A 21272-nucleotide genomic window follows, 5' to 3' on the forward strand; every position below is an offset into this window, starting at 1 on the left:
AAGCAAACTTTACTTCTCTCTTATTATTTTGTACTTGCCTTATATTTCCCCCAGTTCTATTTATTTATTTAATTTATGCACACACTGATTTAAATGTATTAAATATATGAGTATTATTATTATTATTATTATTATATATTTTTTCAGACTCACCTCATCAAGTTCCATTTCATCTGGATTTTCCCACCTGCGTGATGACATCAGCGAACCCGGCACGACCACGATGTAATACCAACTGCACACACACACACACACACACACACACACACAATCAGCCCACAGAGTCCCGTCCTGTAGATTTTGCACTAAAAGTGGAATATTATCCATTATACACCAAAAAGCAACATCAAGGGCCAAAAGGAGGGAAAGAAGGGAGAGAAAACAAACAGAAAAAAAGGATAATTTGAGGAATGAAAGACGAGAAGAAACGACGACGGAAGGCAGAAGGAAAAAAAAGACGTGAAATGCGTGATTAAAAGCGAGAAGGGAGGAATAAAAAAAAGGATGGATGGATGAAGGATGGATGAGAGGAAGGAGAATAAAAAGGAGGAGGAAGAAAAAATGAGAGGAAGGATATAAGGAGGGAATAAAGAAGAATGGGATAGCGTACATGATGAAGGTGCACTGAAGGAAGAATGGAGGGAGGGAAAGAAGGAAGGAAAGAAAGGAAGGAGAAGCAAGGACGAGATGAATTACTGAAGATGGGAAGTGACAGTAAGAGAAAAAGGGAAGGAAAGGAAGAATATATATATTTATATTTGCTCTCGTTTCTTTCTCCTGAGGGTCGATCACAGAAGAACCAAAACACTGAAGTGATGAGAGATAGTATAGCAATCCTGTGCTAACTTTAGCTAGCTAACTAGCAAAAAAAAAAAACCCTCACGTCATAATTTTAGCTAGCACAGGACCCAAAGAAAGAAAACGCGAAAGGAGGAAAGAAGTTAAAGAAGACAAATAAACGAGGAAGGAAACGGAACGACGTTTGAAAGAGCAGGAAACGATAAGAAAGAAGAGATGTGAAAGGGAGAAGAGATGACATGGGTAAAGATACTGATGGTGGAAAAAAAGGAAATTAAGGAAGGAGAATATGGGCGGAGTGGCAGAAAGGATGAAAGAAAAAGTGGAGGGGGAGAAAAGAAAAAAAGACAGAAACGAGACAAACAGAAAAAGACGGCGAACAAAGAAGAAAGCAAGAAAATAAGCGATGGAAACATCAAATCGAGTGGATAAATGAAATGGAGATAATAAGAGAAGGATAGAAAGGGCGAAAGAGAAATAAAATACAAAATAAATCGAGACAGAGAGAAAGAAAAGATTTAGGAGAAGTGACAAAGGAAAAAAGAGTGAAAGTGAAAGAATAAAAAAAAAAGAGTAGAAGAGAAAAAAGAAGGAGAGAATACAGGAAGAGAGAGAAAGGGAGTGCTGAGTTGGCAGATGTATGTGTGTGTGAGAAGACGTGTGTGTTTTGTATGTGTGTGTGTGTTTCTTTAACTCCGTCGGTACGTTGTGAGGGTTTATTACACGTCTGGCAACCGCAGCCTCTCCGGCTGACTGAACTCAGACTTTATTTTGGACAGAAACTGGGTTTATACGACGGATTTAATGATCTGGACGAAGACGAGCGTCAGTAACCGGACGGGAGATAAACAGGCGCGGTGTGTGAACCTTCCAGATGTGTGTTTTCGATGGCGGGAGCTGATGGAGACTAAATGAGAAAATCTTAAAATAAATACATTTAAAAGCAGATATCAGAAGTGTGTGGTTTGGGGCCTCAGTACCAAGAACAACAACAAAACCTCAGAAATGATTTTTTAGAAGTTTTTAGCGGTTCCTAATGGTTTTAATGTGTTTCTGATGGTCTGTAATGGTAGTTCCTAATGTTCTTTTTTTTATTTTGATGTTAAACATCTACACATGAAAGATGGTTCTGATGGTATCTAATAGTTACTAAAAAATCCTGAATGGAAACCATTAAACCCATTAAGATCCATTATGTGATGGAAACCATCGAGATTGAGATTTCCCTCATCATAATATCTTTTCCTTGTGCAGATGACGTGACTCAGCTATTTTTTTTTATTAAAAAAACTTTTATATTATTTTTTATTTGACCTAATTTGTACAAAACATTTTCCGCAGTAACTTTAGCTAGCAATAACGTCCTGTGGTAACTTTGTCTAGCAATAACTTCCTGTGGTAACTATCTAGCAATAACGTCCTGTGGTAACTTTGTCTAGCAATAACTTCCTGTGGTAACTATCTAGCAATAACGTCCTGTGGTAACTTTGTCTAGCAATAACTTCCTGTGGTAACTATCTAGCAATAACGTCCTGTGGTAACTTTGTCTAGCAATAACTTCCTGTGGTAACTATCTAGCAATAACTTCCTGTGGTAACTTTAGCTAGCAATAACTTCCTGTGGTAACTTTGTATAGCAATAACTTCCTGTGGTAACTTTAGCTAGCAATAACTTCCTGTTGTAACTTTAGCTAGCAATAACTTCCTGTGGTAACTTTAGCTAGCAATAACTTCCTGTGGTAACTTTATCTAGCAATAACTTCCTGTGGTAACTTTAGCTAGCAATAACTTCCTGTGGTAACTTTAGCTAGCAATAACTTCCTGTGGTAACTTTATCTAGCAATAACCTCCTGTGGTAACTTTAGCTAGCAATAATCACATGTGGTAACTTTAGCTAGCGATAACGTCCTGTGGTAACTTTAGCAAGCAATAATCACCTGTGGTAACTTTAGCAAGCAATAATCACCTGTGGTAACTTTAGCTAACGATAAACACCTGTGGTAACTTTAGCTAGCGATAATCACATGTGGTAACTTTAGCTAGCGATAATCACCTGTGGTAACTTTAGCTAGCGATAACGTCCTGTGGTAACTTTAGCAAGCAATAATCACCTGTGGTAACTTTAGCAAGCGATAACTTCCTGTGGTAACTTTAGCTAGCGATAAACACCTGTGGTAACTTTAGCTAGCGATAATCACCTGTGGTAACTTTAGCTAGCGATAATCACCTGTGGTAACTTTAGCTAGCGATAACGTCCTGTGGTAACTTTAGCAAGCAATAATCACCTGTGGTAACTTTAGCTAGCGATAACTTCCTGTGGTAACTTTAGCTAACGATAAACACCTGTGGTAACTTTAGCTAGCGATAACGTGCTGTGGTAACTTTAGCTAGCGATAACGTCCTGTGGTAACTTTAGCTAGCGATAATCACCTGTGGTAACTTTAGCTAGCGATAATCACCTGTGGTAACTTTAGCTAGCGATAACGTGCTGTGGTAACTTTAGCTAGCGATAAACACCTGTGGTAACTTTAGCTAGCGATAACGTGCTGTGGTAACTTTAGCTAGCGATAACGTCCTGTGGTAACTTTAGCTAGCGATAATCACCTGTGGTAACTTTAGCTAGCGATAATCACCTGTGGTAACTTTAGCTAGCGATAACGTGCTGTGGTAACTTTAGCTAGCGATAACTTCCTGTGGTAACTTTAGCTAACGATAAACACCTGTGGTAACTTTAGCTAGCGATAACGTGCTGTGGTAACTTTAGCTAGCGATAACGTCCTGTGGTAACTTTAGCTAACGATAAACACCTGTGGTAACTTTAGCTAGTGATAACGTGCTGTGGTAACTTTAGCTAGCGATAACTTCCTGTGGTAACTTTATCTAGCGATAACTTCCTGTGGTGACTTTGTCTAGCGATAACGTCCTGTGGTAACTTTAGAAAGCGATAACTTCCTGTGGTAACTTTAGAAAGCGATAACATCCTGTGGTAACTTTATCTAGCGATAACGTCCTGTGGTAACTTTAGCTAACGATAACGTCCTGTGGTAGCTACATGCTACACTAGTGTGTAGCAAGGAACCGCTCTTCAGTTCTCCATGTGTTGTGCCTGACCTGATCGGTGCTGTCGTCACCACTTTGGGAAGGTTGATGGTGATTTTTCCTCCGTTGTTCTCGTCGGTTCTGAAGAGGACGGGTTTGGTTTTGAGGAGGTCCGGAGCGGTTCGGATGGAGACCTGTTGCTGCAGTCCTCCAGCGCTGTTCCCTCGACTCATTAACACGAAGGAGTAATTAGTGTCGGGCTTCAGGCCTGTGATTAGCTTCCTCTTCATGTTGCCCTGAACCTCCACGCTCTGCTGATTGTACAAAATCTACAGCGAGGGGAGACGAAGACGCCGCATTAGCGTGTGCTCATTTTTATTTAGCGTTAATTCATCCATAAATATTTTATATATATATATATATATATATATATATATATATATATATATATATATATATATATATATAAAATAAAAAAAATCTTAAAAACGTGAAAGCGAAAATAATCATGGTTTGGAAATAAACATCACGACAAAAAAAAATAATTTAACAAATAAATATATAAATAGAGTTCTCAACATTCCTGATTAAAAAAATATATATCACGTTTAATAAATTATGATAAATTAAAATAAAATCAGTTCTTAAGGAATCAAACGCCGCGTCATGCTATCACAGGAAAACAATCGACGACTGTTACAATCCTCAAGCACGCTATTCTTATTCCTTTTACACCACAGCAATTTACAGGCAACCCCCATTTTTCTTTATTAAAGAACGACGAGTACTTTTTATCCGTTTATTGTTACATTTAACGTCCACAAAGCAAGCTGTTCTGGAAGCTAACAAGACAACACAACGCAGTTACAGAGAAAACCGCAAAAAAGAAGCGTAAACTCCTCTGTCCTGAAGATGCCACGGCTTTACCTCTGACTGTTACAGAGCGCTGACACTGGAGACTCCTTCCATAAATTTGTAAAAAACGTGTGATTTACAACGGCACTACTGTCGGAGCTGCTGTTATAGAGAATGAATCACCTTCTTGAGAATCGGATGCATTACTGGTGGCTTTTGGCACTTATTCGCGATGTGCGTAAATCGCAGCTCCAGTGCACAATTAAAGAAGCATTAAGTAAAATAAATAAATAAATAAATAAGTAGACAGTCGCTAGACAAGATGGAAGAGTATTTTTCTGCGCTAATGGGATTAGTGTAATGGACAGTGCAGCAATGAAGACATACAGTCTCTCCAAATGCGTGCTAACCCTGACGGAAACATTTCCCAGATGTTTCTCGATGGAGTAATGCTGTGGCTTGTGGATTCCTTCAAACCCGAGTCAATTTGCAGAAAGAGCGCTTAAAAGCCTCGAACGTTTAAGCGTTTGCCACCTAATTACCTTGATTAGAGAATCAGAGATGGGGTTTCCTATACAGGCTTTTAGTATTACATTATTATTTTTTCCCCCCCTTTTCTTTTATGTCAGTCCATAAACGGATGCATTAGAAACGCTCACTTGATTTGCAAAGTACTTGTGTAAGTCTAGAGTGCAAAAATTCGCATAATTTCCCACTTTCCTTAATTTAATCAAACAAAGCGTGCTAGGCTCCGCCTCCCAAAGTTAGAAGTTGTTGTAAAGCAAAGATTCTGAGTGACGCTGGCTTTATAAAACGTTATAAGATAAGCTATCAACCATTTATGGACTTCACCTACCTTGAAAAGCCCTTGAGACTTGAAGTTCTCGGGAAGCTCCCAGGTCAGAAGGACGGATGTCTTCATTACCGCTTTGACGCCAAAACTCGTTGCGAAAGCTAGCGGAAGACAAACGGAAAAATAAACACGCTAATTCATATTAAACTAGTTATTTTGTCGCATCTGTGTTTAACACAAAACGTTAGAACTACTTTGGAGGTGCTGACAGGAAATTTACGTCATTGATCAACAACTTTCTTTGCACAAAGAGTTACAAAAACAACCGCTTTGTACATCAGAGAATAGAGAATGAGCTCGTCTAACATTAGCGGTAATGAATAAAACATTTGGCGAGATGAAAACGTAAGATTTCGGGTTGATGAACTTTAACCGGTTCTTCGTAGGGATTCTTATCACTAGCACTAACCTGGTGACGTGGCCATGGTCCTGCTCTGGATGCTGGGGCTTATGGGTCCACCCCCCTTGCTGTTGAAAGCCTGGATGCGGATGTCGTAGGTGGTGTCAGGTCGCAGGCTGTGCAGCGTCATGTGCGTGTCCGCCGTACGATTGGTGCTGTTCTGCTGGCTGTTGATATCTCTGTAAACGACGATGTAATGAGTGATCCGTCCGTTCCGCTCCGCCGGGGCCGGCGGCGCCCACGTAAGCCGGGTGGTCGTGGTGGTCAGTCCCACCACGCTCAAGTTCAGCGGGAACCCGCTTGGAACTTCCTCCTGCGTGCTGATGTTCTTCACGAACTCTTCTCCGGTGCCTGCGCGGTTCTTGGCGCTCAAGTGGAAGCTGTAGGTGGCGCCCTTGAAGAGGCCCGTCGCCGTGTAGTGGTCGTCCGTGCTCCCGAAGTTATGCACTGCGAACGTTTCCTCGTCCGCGCGCTTGTAGCGTAGACGGTAGCCGATCAGCTCGCCCGGCATGTCTTTCGGAGGCTGCCATTGGATGAGGGCGGTGTTGCCCACTGTGATGCTAATGTGCATGGTGGGCTTGCCAGGAACTGTAAGAAGATGGAGAAACGGTGGAGAAGATGAAATACGACTGAAGACCGAGACTTGCTCCATATCTTGGAACTTCCCTTCTATGTCGAAAATTTCCATTCCATTTTCAGAGACGTACGGTACGGTAACTGGATTAAACTTTCAGTCCTTGCCTCTAGAAATCATTTTTATTCAATTTCAGTGCTCTTCATGAGCTCTTCTACATTTTACTGCTAATGCTAAAGCTTTCCCATTATCTCTTGCTTTGGCAGAAGCTAACCTTTCCATGGTCCCTGAAGGGTTTCTGACGCCGCTCTTCGTTTTGTGCTCCGGTGTTTCAGAGACGGTACGTCTGACTTCACCGAAGCCCGTTTAAATCCTGTTTAATACTTTATTGCTATCTGTCCTGGGGTTGACATAAAATCCCGACCTAAAACATCTGATTGTGGGTTCTTTGTGAGTGCTGTGGGGAAAAGTGAAGAAGAAACACTGCTTAAAGGTCATTAAGCCTGAAGTGCTTCACTACATGGACCGATTAAGGGATTAGGGTATTTAACGAGTTAGGACAGGTTCGAGTTGAAGACCTCACGTGTCTTGTCTTGGTTCCACCTGGGTTTAGACGCTTCAAAAAGTGGCGAGTTCACAGAGACTTCACAGACTATCCCTGAAATCATCGCAGACTAATCGCGGTATCCGTATCCCGCCTGAACGCTTTGCTAACAGCCACTTACTTTGATAAATTATTAGGGATATTAAATATATATTTAGCAGCTGAGAAAATGGTGGGTTCCTGTCTGGTTTTAACGACGAGTTCCGGCTCCATTTGCAGCCTTATTGTTTCAGACACCGAGTCTGACGTCAGTTAATACCACTTTAATACCACTCTTTGTTTAATTGCTAATCAAAGACCATTTGAATTCCATTCAGCAGCACTTCTTTTTTTTTTTTTTTTTTTGCTACTTGAAAATGTTATAGATTTTTTTTTCTCTTCTCTTCCTTTGCTCCAGTTTTTTTTTTTCCCAGACACCCACCGTTTCAGAGACTGGACGTCTGACTTCATTTAAGGTCATTTTAATACCATTTACAGTTTTATTAGACTTTATTAGGATCTCCATTAGCTGTTGCATTGGCGGAAGCTCCCTGAAGAGTTTCAGACTCGGGTTTCGATTTAGAGGCCTACTGTTTCAGAGACAGCGAGTCTGACTTCATTTAACGCCATTTTAATCACATTTAAGCGCTTTATTGCTATCCTTCCTGGGGTCCGTATATACAATTAAGACCTTCAAATGGATCACGGGAGGCTCACTGGGGACCGCAGGGTAGAATAGGGGAAGAATTTACAAGAGCAACGTGTTAAGAAGTTCAAGCAGATGAATTTGATCGTCCTCTCGGACTCTTGTCGGCCGTTTCTCGACGCTAAAGATAACCGCTAACAGGCTACACTGTGTCAAAAAAGTCTTGTTGCTGTGGGGTTTTTTTTTTTTTTTTTTGGCGAATATTATTAAGAGCAAATTGAAGACTTTACTGTATCGTATCGTTCTTGCATTCTCAGATCCTGACCTTCTCGTCGTTTCCATGGATTCATAGCTGAAAGTTTCATCCTGGATGGTGTGATTGTCGGGATCCGGGTGGAATTTGATTAAAAACACCACCACCACCACCACCATCAGTAAAGACATCGTTATTATTAATGAAGCGTTCCACTGAACAAACCCCTGAGCTAACAGCACGTACCTGTGTTTTAAACACAACCCAAGACGTCTAATTTCAGGCGTGTAACGCAGAAGCATCTGGTGAAGGTCTCAGACTATGGCTTTACCGTGCATGACTTCTTCATTCAGGGCCATTTTTATTCAGATTCAAAGCATGACTTTCTGAAAACTCGAGAGCCACACACGTTATGCTGTTTATGGTGGAGACTTTCTCTCCATTCAGAGGCCTGCTGTTGCAGAGACTTCACATAAGACCACTTTAATACGGTTTAACAGCATGACTCATCGTCCTGAGACTTTATTTCTTCCAGCGTTCTTGACAAGATCTTGACTTTATCCAGAGGTTCTGCTGTTTCACAGACGAAGGGTCTCACGTCAATTAAGACTGGTTCGGTTGTTTTATTGTGGTGTTAACGACCTGAAGCGAATGCCGTTTATATAAGCTCCTATGTTTATGTCATGACATTTAACTGAAGAAAGATACTTATCTTATATTATATTATATTTATTTATTTTTTACTCTAGTAAAAATGTCCTAAACCTAACCTGTAATGTAAATAAAATATTTCAGGTTCATTAGAGAATATTTTCATATATTTTTTTTGGTCCCATAAACAAAGAAATGAACAAATACGAAATATAGTCCAATTAGACTTTTTTCTTCCTTTCTTGCTTTAATGATTTGAATTCATTTTATTTTTTGGTGATTTTCTGCTATCGAGTGTGACAAATAAATAAAACAGCAACAAATGATTTTCTTAATTATTAGAAAAAGTGCATCATTTATTTATTTATTTATTAATAGTGAACATAATGAATTATGTAATTAATTGATGATTTAAAAAAATATATATTTAAATTTTTTTATAGTGTTTTATTTTATATCTATTTGATCCTGGTCGGGGCGCAGTATTATTATTATTATTATTATTATTATTATTATTATTATTATTCTGGTACCTGCTCCTGTGGTTTTGATGACCTTGGCTTTGCTGCGTGCTCCGTCTCCTCTGGTGGTGTACGCCGCTACCGTAACCGAGTACGACGTCTCCGAGATCAGGCCAGAGATGATGGCTTCCTGTTAAACAAAAACCTCTTGAGCCCCAAATAACCCAGCACCCTGACCCTCGACACACAGTATACACACACCCTCCCATGGACAAACCACACACACACACACACACACACAAACACACCGGTTTAAAACCATCAGACATTTAGAAACGGCCCCATCGGCGCCGGACGCTCAGCTTTCAGGCTTTCAGAACACACACTTTCCCCCATGAGAAGATCTTTCCTTTATTTTTTTTCCTCCCAAACCACACAAAGAGCAACCGGAGGAACCAGACCGTTTGTGTCAGAGTTCTGCCAGAAACTTTTTCTTTAAGAGGACGCAGGAATTCAAAAACGTCAGATTTTTGTGTCGTAGAATTTGCGTGTGAGACAGCCGAGTCGTTGTGGAAATTCACACAACGTTCGGAATAATAATGAGTAAAAAAAACCAAAGTACTGGTTTGTTTAGAGAACTTAACTCTACCCGAACTACTGAGGATGAAAAACAAATCAAACGCCCCGTGATTTTTCAGTCGGAAATGAGGTTCTTTTGATTTTAGCTCGACAAAGCCTTAAAGTCCGATTCTGAACAATGACATGTGGATTGGATGAGAAGTCCGATCACGCCGCTCAGATCTTGCGATCTTGCTTCAGATCTTTGTCGGTTAGACGAGTCAGTTAAAAAAAAAAGTGAATGGCGAATAATCCTGAGCGTAAATCGGCGTAACGTGGTGATGAAATATGATATATATAAAGATTGGACCAGTTCGACAAACAAACAAACAAACAAACAAACAAAACAATGGAATATTTCCAGAATATTTGGAGTATTTACGCGGGTCTGGCGTGACAGGAGCGACATCCACTTCAAACAACAAACACTAGCTTCTGACAACATCGGCCAATTTCTGAATCGAATCGGAACGTCCTCTTAAAAAAAACCAAAAAAAAACAATAACAACAACGACGCAGCTTTATTTTCCGATGACCGAACTCGAGCTCACCTTCTCGTGAGGACGGAGTTGATCACGGTGTCAGTAATGATGGAGATAATTACAGCGTGACAGAACAATGACACACACGGCAGCTGGAACCGGCCGAACGCTGGAACAAAAGCAGCTCGGCGGAGAACACACAGATCACACACAAGCGACAGCATGAACGCAAACACACACACACACACACACACACACACACACACACAGGTGAATAATGAGAGATGGAAGGTAAAGCACTGGGAACAGAGCACACCTGCTTTATTCCTCTTCGTCACGTCTCTATACGACATTAACGAGAGGTCGTGGAGGACAGGACGAGATTAAACCATGGTTTCTTGGTTATTATTATTATTATTATTTTTTCCCGGGAACTAATTACAGGAAAGATCTAGTAGGAGGTAGAGAGCGAGGAACCTGAAGAACCGTCGGGTTGGGCCACGAACGCTTCCAGTACGGTTAATTATTTGTCGTGCTGTACGTGCAAATAGACGACTGCTTGAAGCCGTGGGCCGCGTCCCAAACCGCGTACTTACCGTCTATATAGTACCCGAGATGCATGTATTTCTCCTACTACAGGCCTATAGTGGGTAATTACGCGGTTTGGGACGCAGCCGTGCTCTCTTGTTTGCTGTAAAACGGTCGAGCGCTGCCGTGTGTGTACGTGTCCTGTCGCAGAATGCGGTGAAAACTCTCACACGACGTTAATAGTGTGATTAAAGTGTTTACATGTCTGTAATATGCGTCGATAATGCGACTAAAACAGGAATACTCCACACGTCTTAATTCCATTTGTGTTTAAAATGAAATAACAGCGGAATCACTGTCTGTCTGTCTGAGTGTGTGTGTGTGTGTGTGTGTGTGAGGGGTAAAAACAGGCCGGGTGCGTTCGCTCGGCGGTGCAGCGTACGGTCACACCTCATTAGCGGCCTCATTAGGCAGCCGACACCCCGCTTTCGCAACGCGGCTGACTGATGGAATAAATGAACCGATCGAGGACGTGCGTCACGTGATCCTTGCACGTGATTGCCGTTACGGCGTCTACGATCGACGCGTCGCTAAACACGGCGGAACGTCAGGCTTTTGCTATAAATCCAGCGACACTGTGAGCCCGAGAGTTTGAAAAGATTTCCAAGCCGTGCCTCTTCGCCGTACCGACGTGAACAGATAGCGACGTTTCGTTCGTTTTTATCCGCGTCGGTATTCGTGTTTCCGAAAATCTGATTGGAAACCCGAGCGAGCCGGCCGTGCTCTGTTGTCTCGGCCCCGCCCTCTTTTCCGAGTCTCAACACTAAGAGGATTTTCTACAAGAAGCTCAAACACTTTCTGAGGAGAAGAGAGACGAGTATGTCGTGTTCTGACCCAGCTTGTATTACATAACCACTCACACACACACACACACTCACACTCACACACACACACCATCTTTTCTGGACTACAAGCTGAGATTTGTCCTCTAGCATCTGCACCATCGTGTAGTCGTGTAGACACAGCGCATTAACCTAATAATAATATTAGATATGGGAGCTGAGGGGATCGTTAACTGTTACCCAGCTCCACATATCCACACTTTAATTGCGACGGGCCTTAATTGAATTTCAGATATCTATAATCATCTTTCGAGATCTAAAATTACACACATCTAGAGGGTGAATTTGTGCTAGTAAATAAAATATGACTACGGATATCAGTAACTATATTTTATATACACTAATCCAAACTAAACTGTAAATCAGCGGCGATTTATGAGCAGTCCAAATCGAATTAGGCCATAGATATCTGTCCTCGATATGAATTCTTACGAGTAAAAATATAATTATAACTTCTTACTCTCCTAGTATTAAAAGCTGACAGTATTTACAGTAGGTGTGCTAGTCCAGTAATTACGGTACGGGGAAATTCTTCTTATTTTTGCAGGTTTAAACGTTGCTGTATAACGGTGTGTATACTGTGTGTATTTTGGTGTGTATTTTGGTGTGTATATTGGTGTGTATAACGGTGTGGATAACGGTGTGGATAACGGTGTGTATTTTGGTGTGTATTTTGGTGTGTATTTTGGTGTGTATAACGGTGTGTATAACGGTGTGGATAACGGTGTGTATTTTGGTGTGTATATCGGTGTGTATATCGGTGTGTATAACGGTGTGTATAACGGTGTGGATAACGGTGTGTATAACGGTGTGTATTTTGGTGTGTATATTGGTGTGTATAACGGTGTGGATAACGGTGTGTATTTTGGTGTGTATATCGGTGTGTATAATGGTGTGTATAATGGTGTGTATAACGGTGTGTATAACGGTGTGTATAACGGTGTGTATATTCGTGTGTATAACGGTGTGTATTTTGGTGTGTATATTTTGGTGTGTATAACGGTGTGTATTTTGGTGTGTACTTTGGTGTGTACTTTGGTGTGTATATCGGTGTGTATAACGGTGTGTATAACGGTGTGTATATTGGTGTGTATAACGGTGTGTATATTGGTGTGTATAACGGTGTGTATAACAGTGTGTATAACGGTGTGTATAACAGTGTGTATAATGGTGTGTATATTGGTGTGTATAACGGTGTGTATATTTTGGTGTGTATAACGGTGTGTATAACAGTGTGTATAACGGTGTGTATAACGGTGTGTATATTCGTGTGTATAATGGTGTGTATATCGGTGTGTATAACGGTGTGTATATTTTGGTGTGTATATTGGTGTGTATATCAGTGTGTATAACGGTGTGTATATTTTGGTGTGTATATCGGTGTGTATAACGGTGTGTATTTTGGTGTGTATATTGGTGTGTATATTGGTGTGTATAACGGTGTGTATATTTTGGTGTGTATATCGGTGTGTATAACGGTGTGTATATTTTGGTGTGTATATTGGTGTGTATATCAGTGTGTATAACGGTGTGTATATTTTGGTGTGTATATCGGTGTGTATAACGGTGTGTATATTTTGGTGTGTATATTGGTGTGTATATCAGTGTGTATAACGGTGTGTATATTTTGGTGTGTATATCGGTGTGTATAACGGTGTGTATATTTTGGTGTGTATAACGGTGTGTATATCGGTGTGTATATTGGTGTGTATAACGGTGTGTATATCGGTGTGTATAACGGTGTGTATATCGGTGTGTATATTGGTGTGTATATCGGTGTGTATAACGGTGTGTATATTCGTGTGTATAATGGTGTGTATATTGGTGTGTATAACGGTGTGTATATTTTGGTGTGTATAACGGTGTATATTTTGGTGTATATTTTGGTGTGTATATCGGTGTGTATAACGGTGTGTATATTTTGGTGTGTATATTGGTGTGTATATCAGTGTGTATAACGGTGTGTATATTTTGGTGTGTATATCGGTGTGTATAACGGTGTGTATATTTTGGTGTGTATATTGGTGTGTATATCAGTGTGTATAACGGTGTGTATATTTTGGTGTGTATAACGGTGTGTATAACGGTGTGTATATTTTGGTGTGTATATCGGTGTGTATAACGGTGTGTATATCGGTGTGTATATTGGTGTGTATAACGGTGTGTATATCGGTGTGTATAACGGTGTGTATATCGGTGTGTATATTGGTGTGTATATCGGTGTGTATAACGGTGTGTATATTCGTGTGTATAATGGTGTGTATATTGGTGTGTATAACGGTGTGTATATTTTGGTGTGTATAACGGTGTATATTTTGGTGTATATTTTGGTGTGTATATCGGTGTGTATAACGGTGTGTATATTTTGGTGTGTATATCGGTGTGTATAACGGTGTGTATATTTTGGTGTGTATATTGGTGTGTATAACGGTGTGTATAACGGTGTGTATATTGGTGTGTATATCGGTGTGTATAACGGTGTGTATATTTTGGTGTGTATATTGGTGTGTATATCGGTGTGTATAACGGTGTGTATATTCGTGTGTATAATGGTGTGTATATCGGTGTGTATAACGGTGTGTATATTTTGGTGTGTATATTGGTGTGTATATTGGTGTGTATAACGGTGTGTATATTTTGGTGTGTATATCGGTGTGTATAACGGTGTGTATATTTTGGTGTGTATATCGGTGTGTATAACGGTGTGTATATTTTGGTGTGTATATCGGTGTGTATAACGGTGTGTATACTGTGTGTGTATAAAATATTAGATTAGCTTCAAATGCCGCTTCAGGCATCCCGTTCATGCGATTTGTACAGTAAGCACACACTCGAACCGTTGACCCCGCCCTGACGGAGAGGTGTGTTCGTTCCCAGTCAAAGGCAAAAAGAGGAAATACACCACACACACACACACACACACACACACATGGAAGCAAAAACACACAGCGTGTCCCGATGCCGCACACCCCAGCTCATACTCAGGTTTACTCACATATTCGGTGGTGTCCTCAATGTTCCACTGAGCGGAGAAATGACACACACACACACACACACACACGGGAGGGAGGGAGGGAAGGGAGGAGGGAGAACGAGTGAATAAAGGGCACTACTGATGGAAGGAAAAAAAAAGCATGGCTGCTTTTCAATCGGTACAACTACTGATGAAAAGTGAGAGTTAATGATGAGAACGATGACATGCAGCTCAGTGGAGACAGAGAGAGAGAGAGAGAGAGAGAGAGAGAGAGAGAGAGAGAGAGAGGATGTGGAATAACATCAGGTGAGAGATCATAGACAAAGAGAGAGGGAATGTATACATTATACACACTCGGCGGCCATTTTATGACGTAGAGATCGTTCTGTAGGTGTAAACGGGATCCTGTTCACTCAGTGCTGTAATCTTCCCAGGACTCTTATTCACAATAAAGTACACTTAGTACCGTTTGTTTTCACTCTTCTGTACCTATATACAATTTATAATCGCACGATCCAGAGACACCTATAAGAGGACGGGCTCCATTTTGAGTTTCTTCCTCGGGGAGTTTTTCTGGGAGAGTCTGGTCGCCTCTGGACTGTCCATTAGCGATCGAAATTCTTTCTGTAAAGCTGCTTTGTGACGACGCCTATTAAAATTTCCCCAACCAGAGGAATTAAAAACGTCTTACTGACTTCCGCAGAGCATGTTCAGGTGATGAGAACGTTTAAACACGGTCCAGTTGGTTGAAATATTACCGGCAGCGTGCGCTACTCGTTCCCGAACCCTGTACAACCCCGTTAGCTACTACTATTTTTTAAGTCTATTTAATTAGATATCCAGTCAAACAAATCATTCATCTAGGCAAGCAGCAAATTAATTGAATTAACGCTTAATATCGGCGCAGTCCAGGTCCCGTTCCGTTGATGCAATAGGCAGAGGGGTGCCAATACTTTTGCGCGGCGCAACGAATTGGCTACCGTGAGTAACCGTGCACCTACACGGTGGCGTATACGGTACAGAGACGTGATAACGTGTCCACTGAGTGTGTACAGAGACAAGGGAAGATGGCATCATCAACATGAACATCATGAGGAACCTTCGACACTTACCCGAGAACACAAATACACAATAACACAATAACACCGCAGTCGAATCGGCGTGACCCACAACGTAAACAGTAACACATACACACTCCCAATGACCAGCTGATATTAGTGTCATCGTCTGTGCGGCTTTCAGCCGATCAGAACACTCGGATTAGTGAAGAATGGCAAAAATAAACACAGTTCTCGAAAGGTTCCTCAAGAGGTTCCTTCTTGTACAATGCACTGCTTTGTTACCGTTTTATTTCCAGATTTTAGGACACATGGAAAAGTGTCATAAAACAAACAAAACAAACAAACAATAGCTTGAATCCAGATAAATAGTCCAGGGAGTTGAGGAGGTGTGGCCAGGTGGAGGTGTGTGGGGACCCAAAGGGACACGGGGCTCCAGCGAGCTAGAGGCGGGGCCAGGATAATGTCTGTAGAACTAAGGGTGCGTTAAGAACAGGGTCTGGTGGATCGCATTAAAGAAATGATGAGGCGGGGCCAGGTAAATATCTGTAAAGAACTGAACGGGTGGCCGTTCAGAAAGGTAAGGGGCGGGGTCTGGTGGATCGTACCAGAGAGGGAGCCAGGTGGTTGGCTCTGAAGAGCTGAAGAGCGTGGCTATGTGTGTGGTTCTGGAAAGCTGAGTGGACAGGGTATTAGAAATATGAAGGAGGCGGAGCCAAGTGGAGAGCAATAAAGAACTGAGGAGGCGGGCTCAGGTGAATGGGGTGTGGCTAAGTGGATGGATTCAAGGAGCAAGATTGGGGCTATGTAAATGTCTGTAAAGAATTGACGGGATGGGTCCAGGTAAATGGTTCCAGAAAGTTAAGGGGGTGGGGTCTGGGAGGCCAGGTAGATGGCTCCAAAGACCTTAGGGGGGTGGGGCTTCTTAGATTGTTCCAGAGAGTTGAGGGGATAGGTGGATGGCTCCCAAAACCTGACAGGAGGATAGCATTAAAGAAGGGCGGAGCCAGGTGGATGGCTCTAGAGACTTGAGGGGGCGGGGCTAAGTGTATAACACACCTTACAGATTTATTAAATCTATTACTTCCTTAATCCAGGACTGATACCCATCCTGAACACCTACCTCCACACATACACACACACACACACACTTGATCAGGACACACACACTCCGAACTCTGAATGTCACACACATTTCATTTACACTCAAAAGCGACACACACTTCACAAACTTTTTGTTCTGCACTGAGGGAGAGCGAAAACTCTCCGTGGACCGAGAGCCCATTTTCTCAGCGCGAGCCCCTGTGGTGTTACCCCGAGCGTGAAATCCCATTAACCCCTACATGCTGTCGGCCCGGTGACACACACACACACACACACACACACACACACAGCCAACGTGAATCACACCGAAGCAGAGCCGACACACCTCAAGGAAAGTAAAGCGCTCGACGTCAGTCACGCTCCGATGCTAAGACGAGCTGCTAAGTGAGCTGAAAAAAGAATCAGCGAAAGCTCACTTCAGGAAGCAAAACTTAATCCCTTCACCCTATCTAGTGCACTATTCTGCTCAGCATAGTGGGAAAAAAACCACTGTGGAATCCCACAATGCACTGCAAGATGGCTACAAAATAACCATGATTCACTATATAGCGAATAGGGCGTGTGGTTTGGGACACGCCCACAGTGCACTGATAACGGCGAACCTACATAGTGAGTGAAATGTAAACGGGCCACGCCCACAGCGCACTAATGAAGGTGGAACTTTACAGGGAGTGCGGTTTGGGACACGCCCACGGCACAGAGATAATGGTAAGACTATGTAGCATCTTATATAGTGGATAAGATGTAATTAGGCCACGCCCACAGCGGTCTGATGATAGTGGGAAGTTTGTAATGAAGTTTGTGTAGACTACAGGGTACGTGGTTTGGGACACGCCCACGGTGCGCAAATGATGGTGAGGAGTTTGTGATGACACGTGTCTATTGCGCAACGTGAATTTCAGGGCTGAAGTGTGTGTGTGTGTGTGCGTGTGTGTGTGTGTGTTCACCCGTCCGTCCGATAGGTTAAATTTAGCACTGGAACCAGGGCACTGTGTGTGTGTGTGTGTGTGTGTGTGTGTGTAGGCTCTAGGTCTGGCCTTGTTCAGAAAGAAAGCACACTTAAAACGCCCACACAAACAAATAACTACTACGACATGGGCGAGAGATACGATATAAACTTCAGCTAGAAATTACTGCTGGGGTAAATAAATGAATGAATGAATAAATAAATAAATAAATAAATATTAGCACTAGAAGTACAATGAACGTACCACTAACGCTAGTTTGATAAGAGAGGAAGGCGAACGTGCCAGCAGAGATAAATTAAAGATGTGTAGGTTATCCCCGTGTGTGAGAACTTCCTGACATCTCAAAAAAAAAAAAAAACAGAGTCTGATCTTCCCGCTTTAAAATATTCATGAAAATCCAAATCCCTCTTAAGGATTACTGTCTTCCCTCCGCCTCGGCACACGCTCGTTTCTCCAGGCTGATGTCAAATGTCCTCATTTTAATGCAATGTGAGTCGGGGTAACAAAAATAAAATAAAATAAATAAATAAATATATATATATATACATATACGGTAACAAGGCAGTGCATATGTATTAAAGCCTGCGGATAAAAAGGGTCCGCGAAAAGGACACCGATGTTCCGCTTCAGTAAAAAATGCATAAATTAATTAAATAAAACACAAAGTTGCGAGAAAAACACGGAGAATCCTGGAGAAATATAAAGTGATAACATGGCGATGTCAGACGGCGCCCCCTGTTGGTGAAATATAGCGAGTAATAAAACGATAATAATGATGATGATGATGTTGATGTTTTTCTTACTTGGGCTTCAGGCAGCGCTACGTCCATGATGTTCGGTTGCCCTCGTGGTTCCCCGTTCTCCAGCCGGGAATAAATCACCTGATATCCTCGGATCTGACCGTGCTGCTTTCCCGAGAGCGGCGGCTTCCACGTCACACGGATAGCCGTCGAGTTTACAGCTTCGACCTCCAACTTACGAGGAGGAGCTCCAGGCACTGTGAACAGAATACACACACACACACACACACACACATATATATATTTATATATATATATACATTAGGGGGAAAAGAAAAGAAAGAAGCTTAGGTTATGAGAAAACTTTGAGCTGAAGTAGGATATTTTATCATCTAGCTTTTTAATTAAAGAAAATAGAGACATTTAAATGAACGAACAAAACAAATAAATACCCCAGAGATGAACAAAGAAAGAGAAACTTCAGGCTTTGAAATAGGCTTTAAGGGGGCCAAGAACTCAAAAAAATACTTTTTTTTTTTTTTTGCAAGGACCATGTAGCTAATAAATAAATAAATAGATAAATAGATAAATAAATAAATAAACAGATAAAAAAGAAAACTGAACCAGGGCAGCAACTTAAAAGTAAAAACAAATTTGCGACACGAAAGTCAATCTTAAACACGAGTTTTAAAGAATTAATGCATCCTGTCAGTGCGAGGCATTAAAAATACAAACAAAAAACAAACAAACCCTACCAGTACCTTAGGGCACCAGGTACTAAAGCATATTTCGTAGCTCGTAACAGAGACCCGACGCGTCCCTTACGATGCACTCGGCACTGAAAACGAGAACTTTCGCATGTATCCGAGAAGCAAGGCGATAAAAAAAGGACAAAAATTAACGTGCACCTCAGGGCGCCAATACTAAAGGGAAATTTATTATGTTGCTCAGCATCAAAGTAGCGTATATGTTTTAATGTTCCCTTAAGCCCACACACACACACACACACACACACACACACACACACACACACTCTTAGTTGTTAACTTTCTCAAGCAAGAATATGCCTAGTTTCCTTTTCCCCCTTAAAGGCTTTATTCTTTTCGTGCTCTGCCCTTTGAAGTTGAAAGTTTTGGGTTTTTTTTTTTTTTTTTAAATAAAATGAAACACCAACTCGAAACGAAAAAGGACACCAAATATGAAAACTGATTCATTTATTTAAAAAGAAAAAAAGAAAAAAGAAAAAAAGAATTCAAGCTAAGGTAAGATAAGATAAGACAAAGTAATAAAAAACGTAACTAACGATAAAACTTGAAAGAAATTCAGAAGCACGGAAACATCAGCGCTATGTTTTTAGGATTTCAGACAATCCGTTAGACGTTCCCGACTTTCATTTAAGTAATCGTCCCTGAGACGGTGAACTCGGACGTCTACGCGTATGCTACGCTGCACAGGCGATCGTTGGTGCGAGTTAAAAAGCACGGCGTTCTGTTCGCGTGGTCCTTCGAGGTGATTCTGAGAATTTACCCGTTTTCTACAAGCTCTTTACGACGTAAAGTAATGTGATGATCCAGCAAAGCTTTCACGAGTTCTAAAGGAAACTGGGTTCAGCATTGCGAAGGGAGAGAGGGGAATTAAGGACAGAGAACAGCGTGTGGTGAAATGTGTTGAAAACTTGTTAATTACAGTAAGGAAACTTCAAATATATTAATTATAGATGGCGGGCCTTGTGGGATCCTGGAGAAAGAGCGCTCTTATTCTTATTCTTATGAAAAAGTAAGTCAGTAAGTGAGAAAGGAGAAGAGACACTTGAAGAGCAATGATTATGACCCAAAATAAGTTCTGGACGGGTGGGAAAGGAGCGAGAAAGTCAGGGAATGAAGGAAAGGAAAGGGTGGAGTAGAAGCGTGGGATGTCCTGAAGCCAGAAGAAGAAGGAGAATCAACAAGGGGTAGAAATGAACTGTGAAGGGAGAAACTGGCGATGGAAAAAAAGAGGGCTCTGTTTTCAGGCGGAGGAAAGGAGGGGCGAGAGAAAACCTCAGCCTTACAGCACCCTGCGAAAGAGCGCTTGATTACGTCTGGGAGAAAAAGCCTGGTGTGTCCAGGAGAGCGAAGCAAATCCTGTCATTTAGAGACAAAGCGCACGTTGTCTGCCGAGGAGAAGCGTGGGTCCCGTCTTAGACAAAAAGGCTCTGCTTTCCTCGGCCTGAACGTCCTCGTGCTTCATCGAAACGTCGCGGAGGGAGAAGTCAGAGGCTTCTAGTCGCGTCTCAGTGCATAGCAGTTTGGCAAAACAGGTCGGGAAATTAGCAGAAAGAGCAACCAATCGGCAGGAAGCAAAAACCTCCCTGATGTCTAGTGTTAAATGCTAGAACTAACGCGAGAACCAACTTTTCGTCGGTGTCTCTTAAGGAGAAATTACGACTATCCACGAGATTATTCACGCCAACCTTATTCGACATTATCCGGACCGGCCTGGTCCGTTTCGGATGTCCTGCCTCTGGATGGAGCTCTCATCTACTCCAATTCCAGACCGCTGGGACTACGGCTGCTCCTAAGGCCAAACAGACTTCATATAAATCCATAATGAACTTTTTCACACTATCCGTTGTTACCCAGATGAGGACGGGTTCCCTTCTGAGTTCCTCGGGTTCCTCTCAAGGTTTCTTCCTCTTAACATCTTAGGGCGTTTTTCCTCGCCACCGTCACCACCAGCTCGCTCAATTGGGATAAATTCTCACTTTTAATATCTGTAGACCGTGTTGATATGTTTCTGTAAAGCTG

At 41.9% G+C, this 21272-nt stretch overlaps 1 protein-coding gene across 6 annotated transcripts in view; it reads right to left on the reverse strand.

The window, feature by feature from the left end:
- ptprfb (protein tyrosine phosphatase receptor type Fb) overlaps positions 1-21272 on the reverse strand; it is a 163521-nt gene that overhangs the window by 38552 nt on the left and 103697 nt on the right. For 4 of the 6 annotated variants that reach the window (XM_053651277.1, XM_053651280.1, XM_053651278.1 and 1 more), the window contains exons 12-18: positions 18550-18743; positions 14638-14664; positions 9185-9302; positions 5954-6532; positions 5548-5645; positions 3909-4165; positions 154-235 (exon numbers count right to left, since the gene is read on the reverse strand). In XM_053651277.1, coding sequence (XP_053507252.1) covers positions 154-235; positions 3909-4165; positions 5548-5645; positions 5954-6532; positions 9185-9302; positions 14638-14664; positions 18550-18743 — 1355 coding nt within the window. The remainder of the gene's footprint in view (positions 1-153; positions 236-3908; positions 4166-5547; positions 5646-5953; positions 6533-9184; positions 9303-14637; positions 14665-18549; positions 18744-21272) is intronic. The other 2 variants (XM_053651281.1, XM_053651279.1) reach the window with 1 other exon arrangement.

Source organism: Ictalurus furcatus, chromosome 20, assembly GCF_023375685.1.
Source record: "Ictalurus furcatus strain D&B chromosome 20, Billie_1.0, whole genome shotgun sequence".
NCBI lineage: Eukaryota > Metazoa > Chordata > Actinopteri > Siluriformes > Ictaluridae > Ictalurus > Ictalurus furcatus.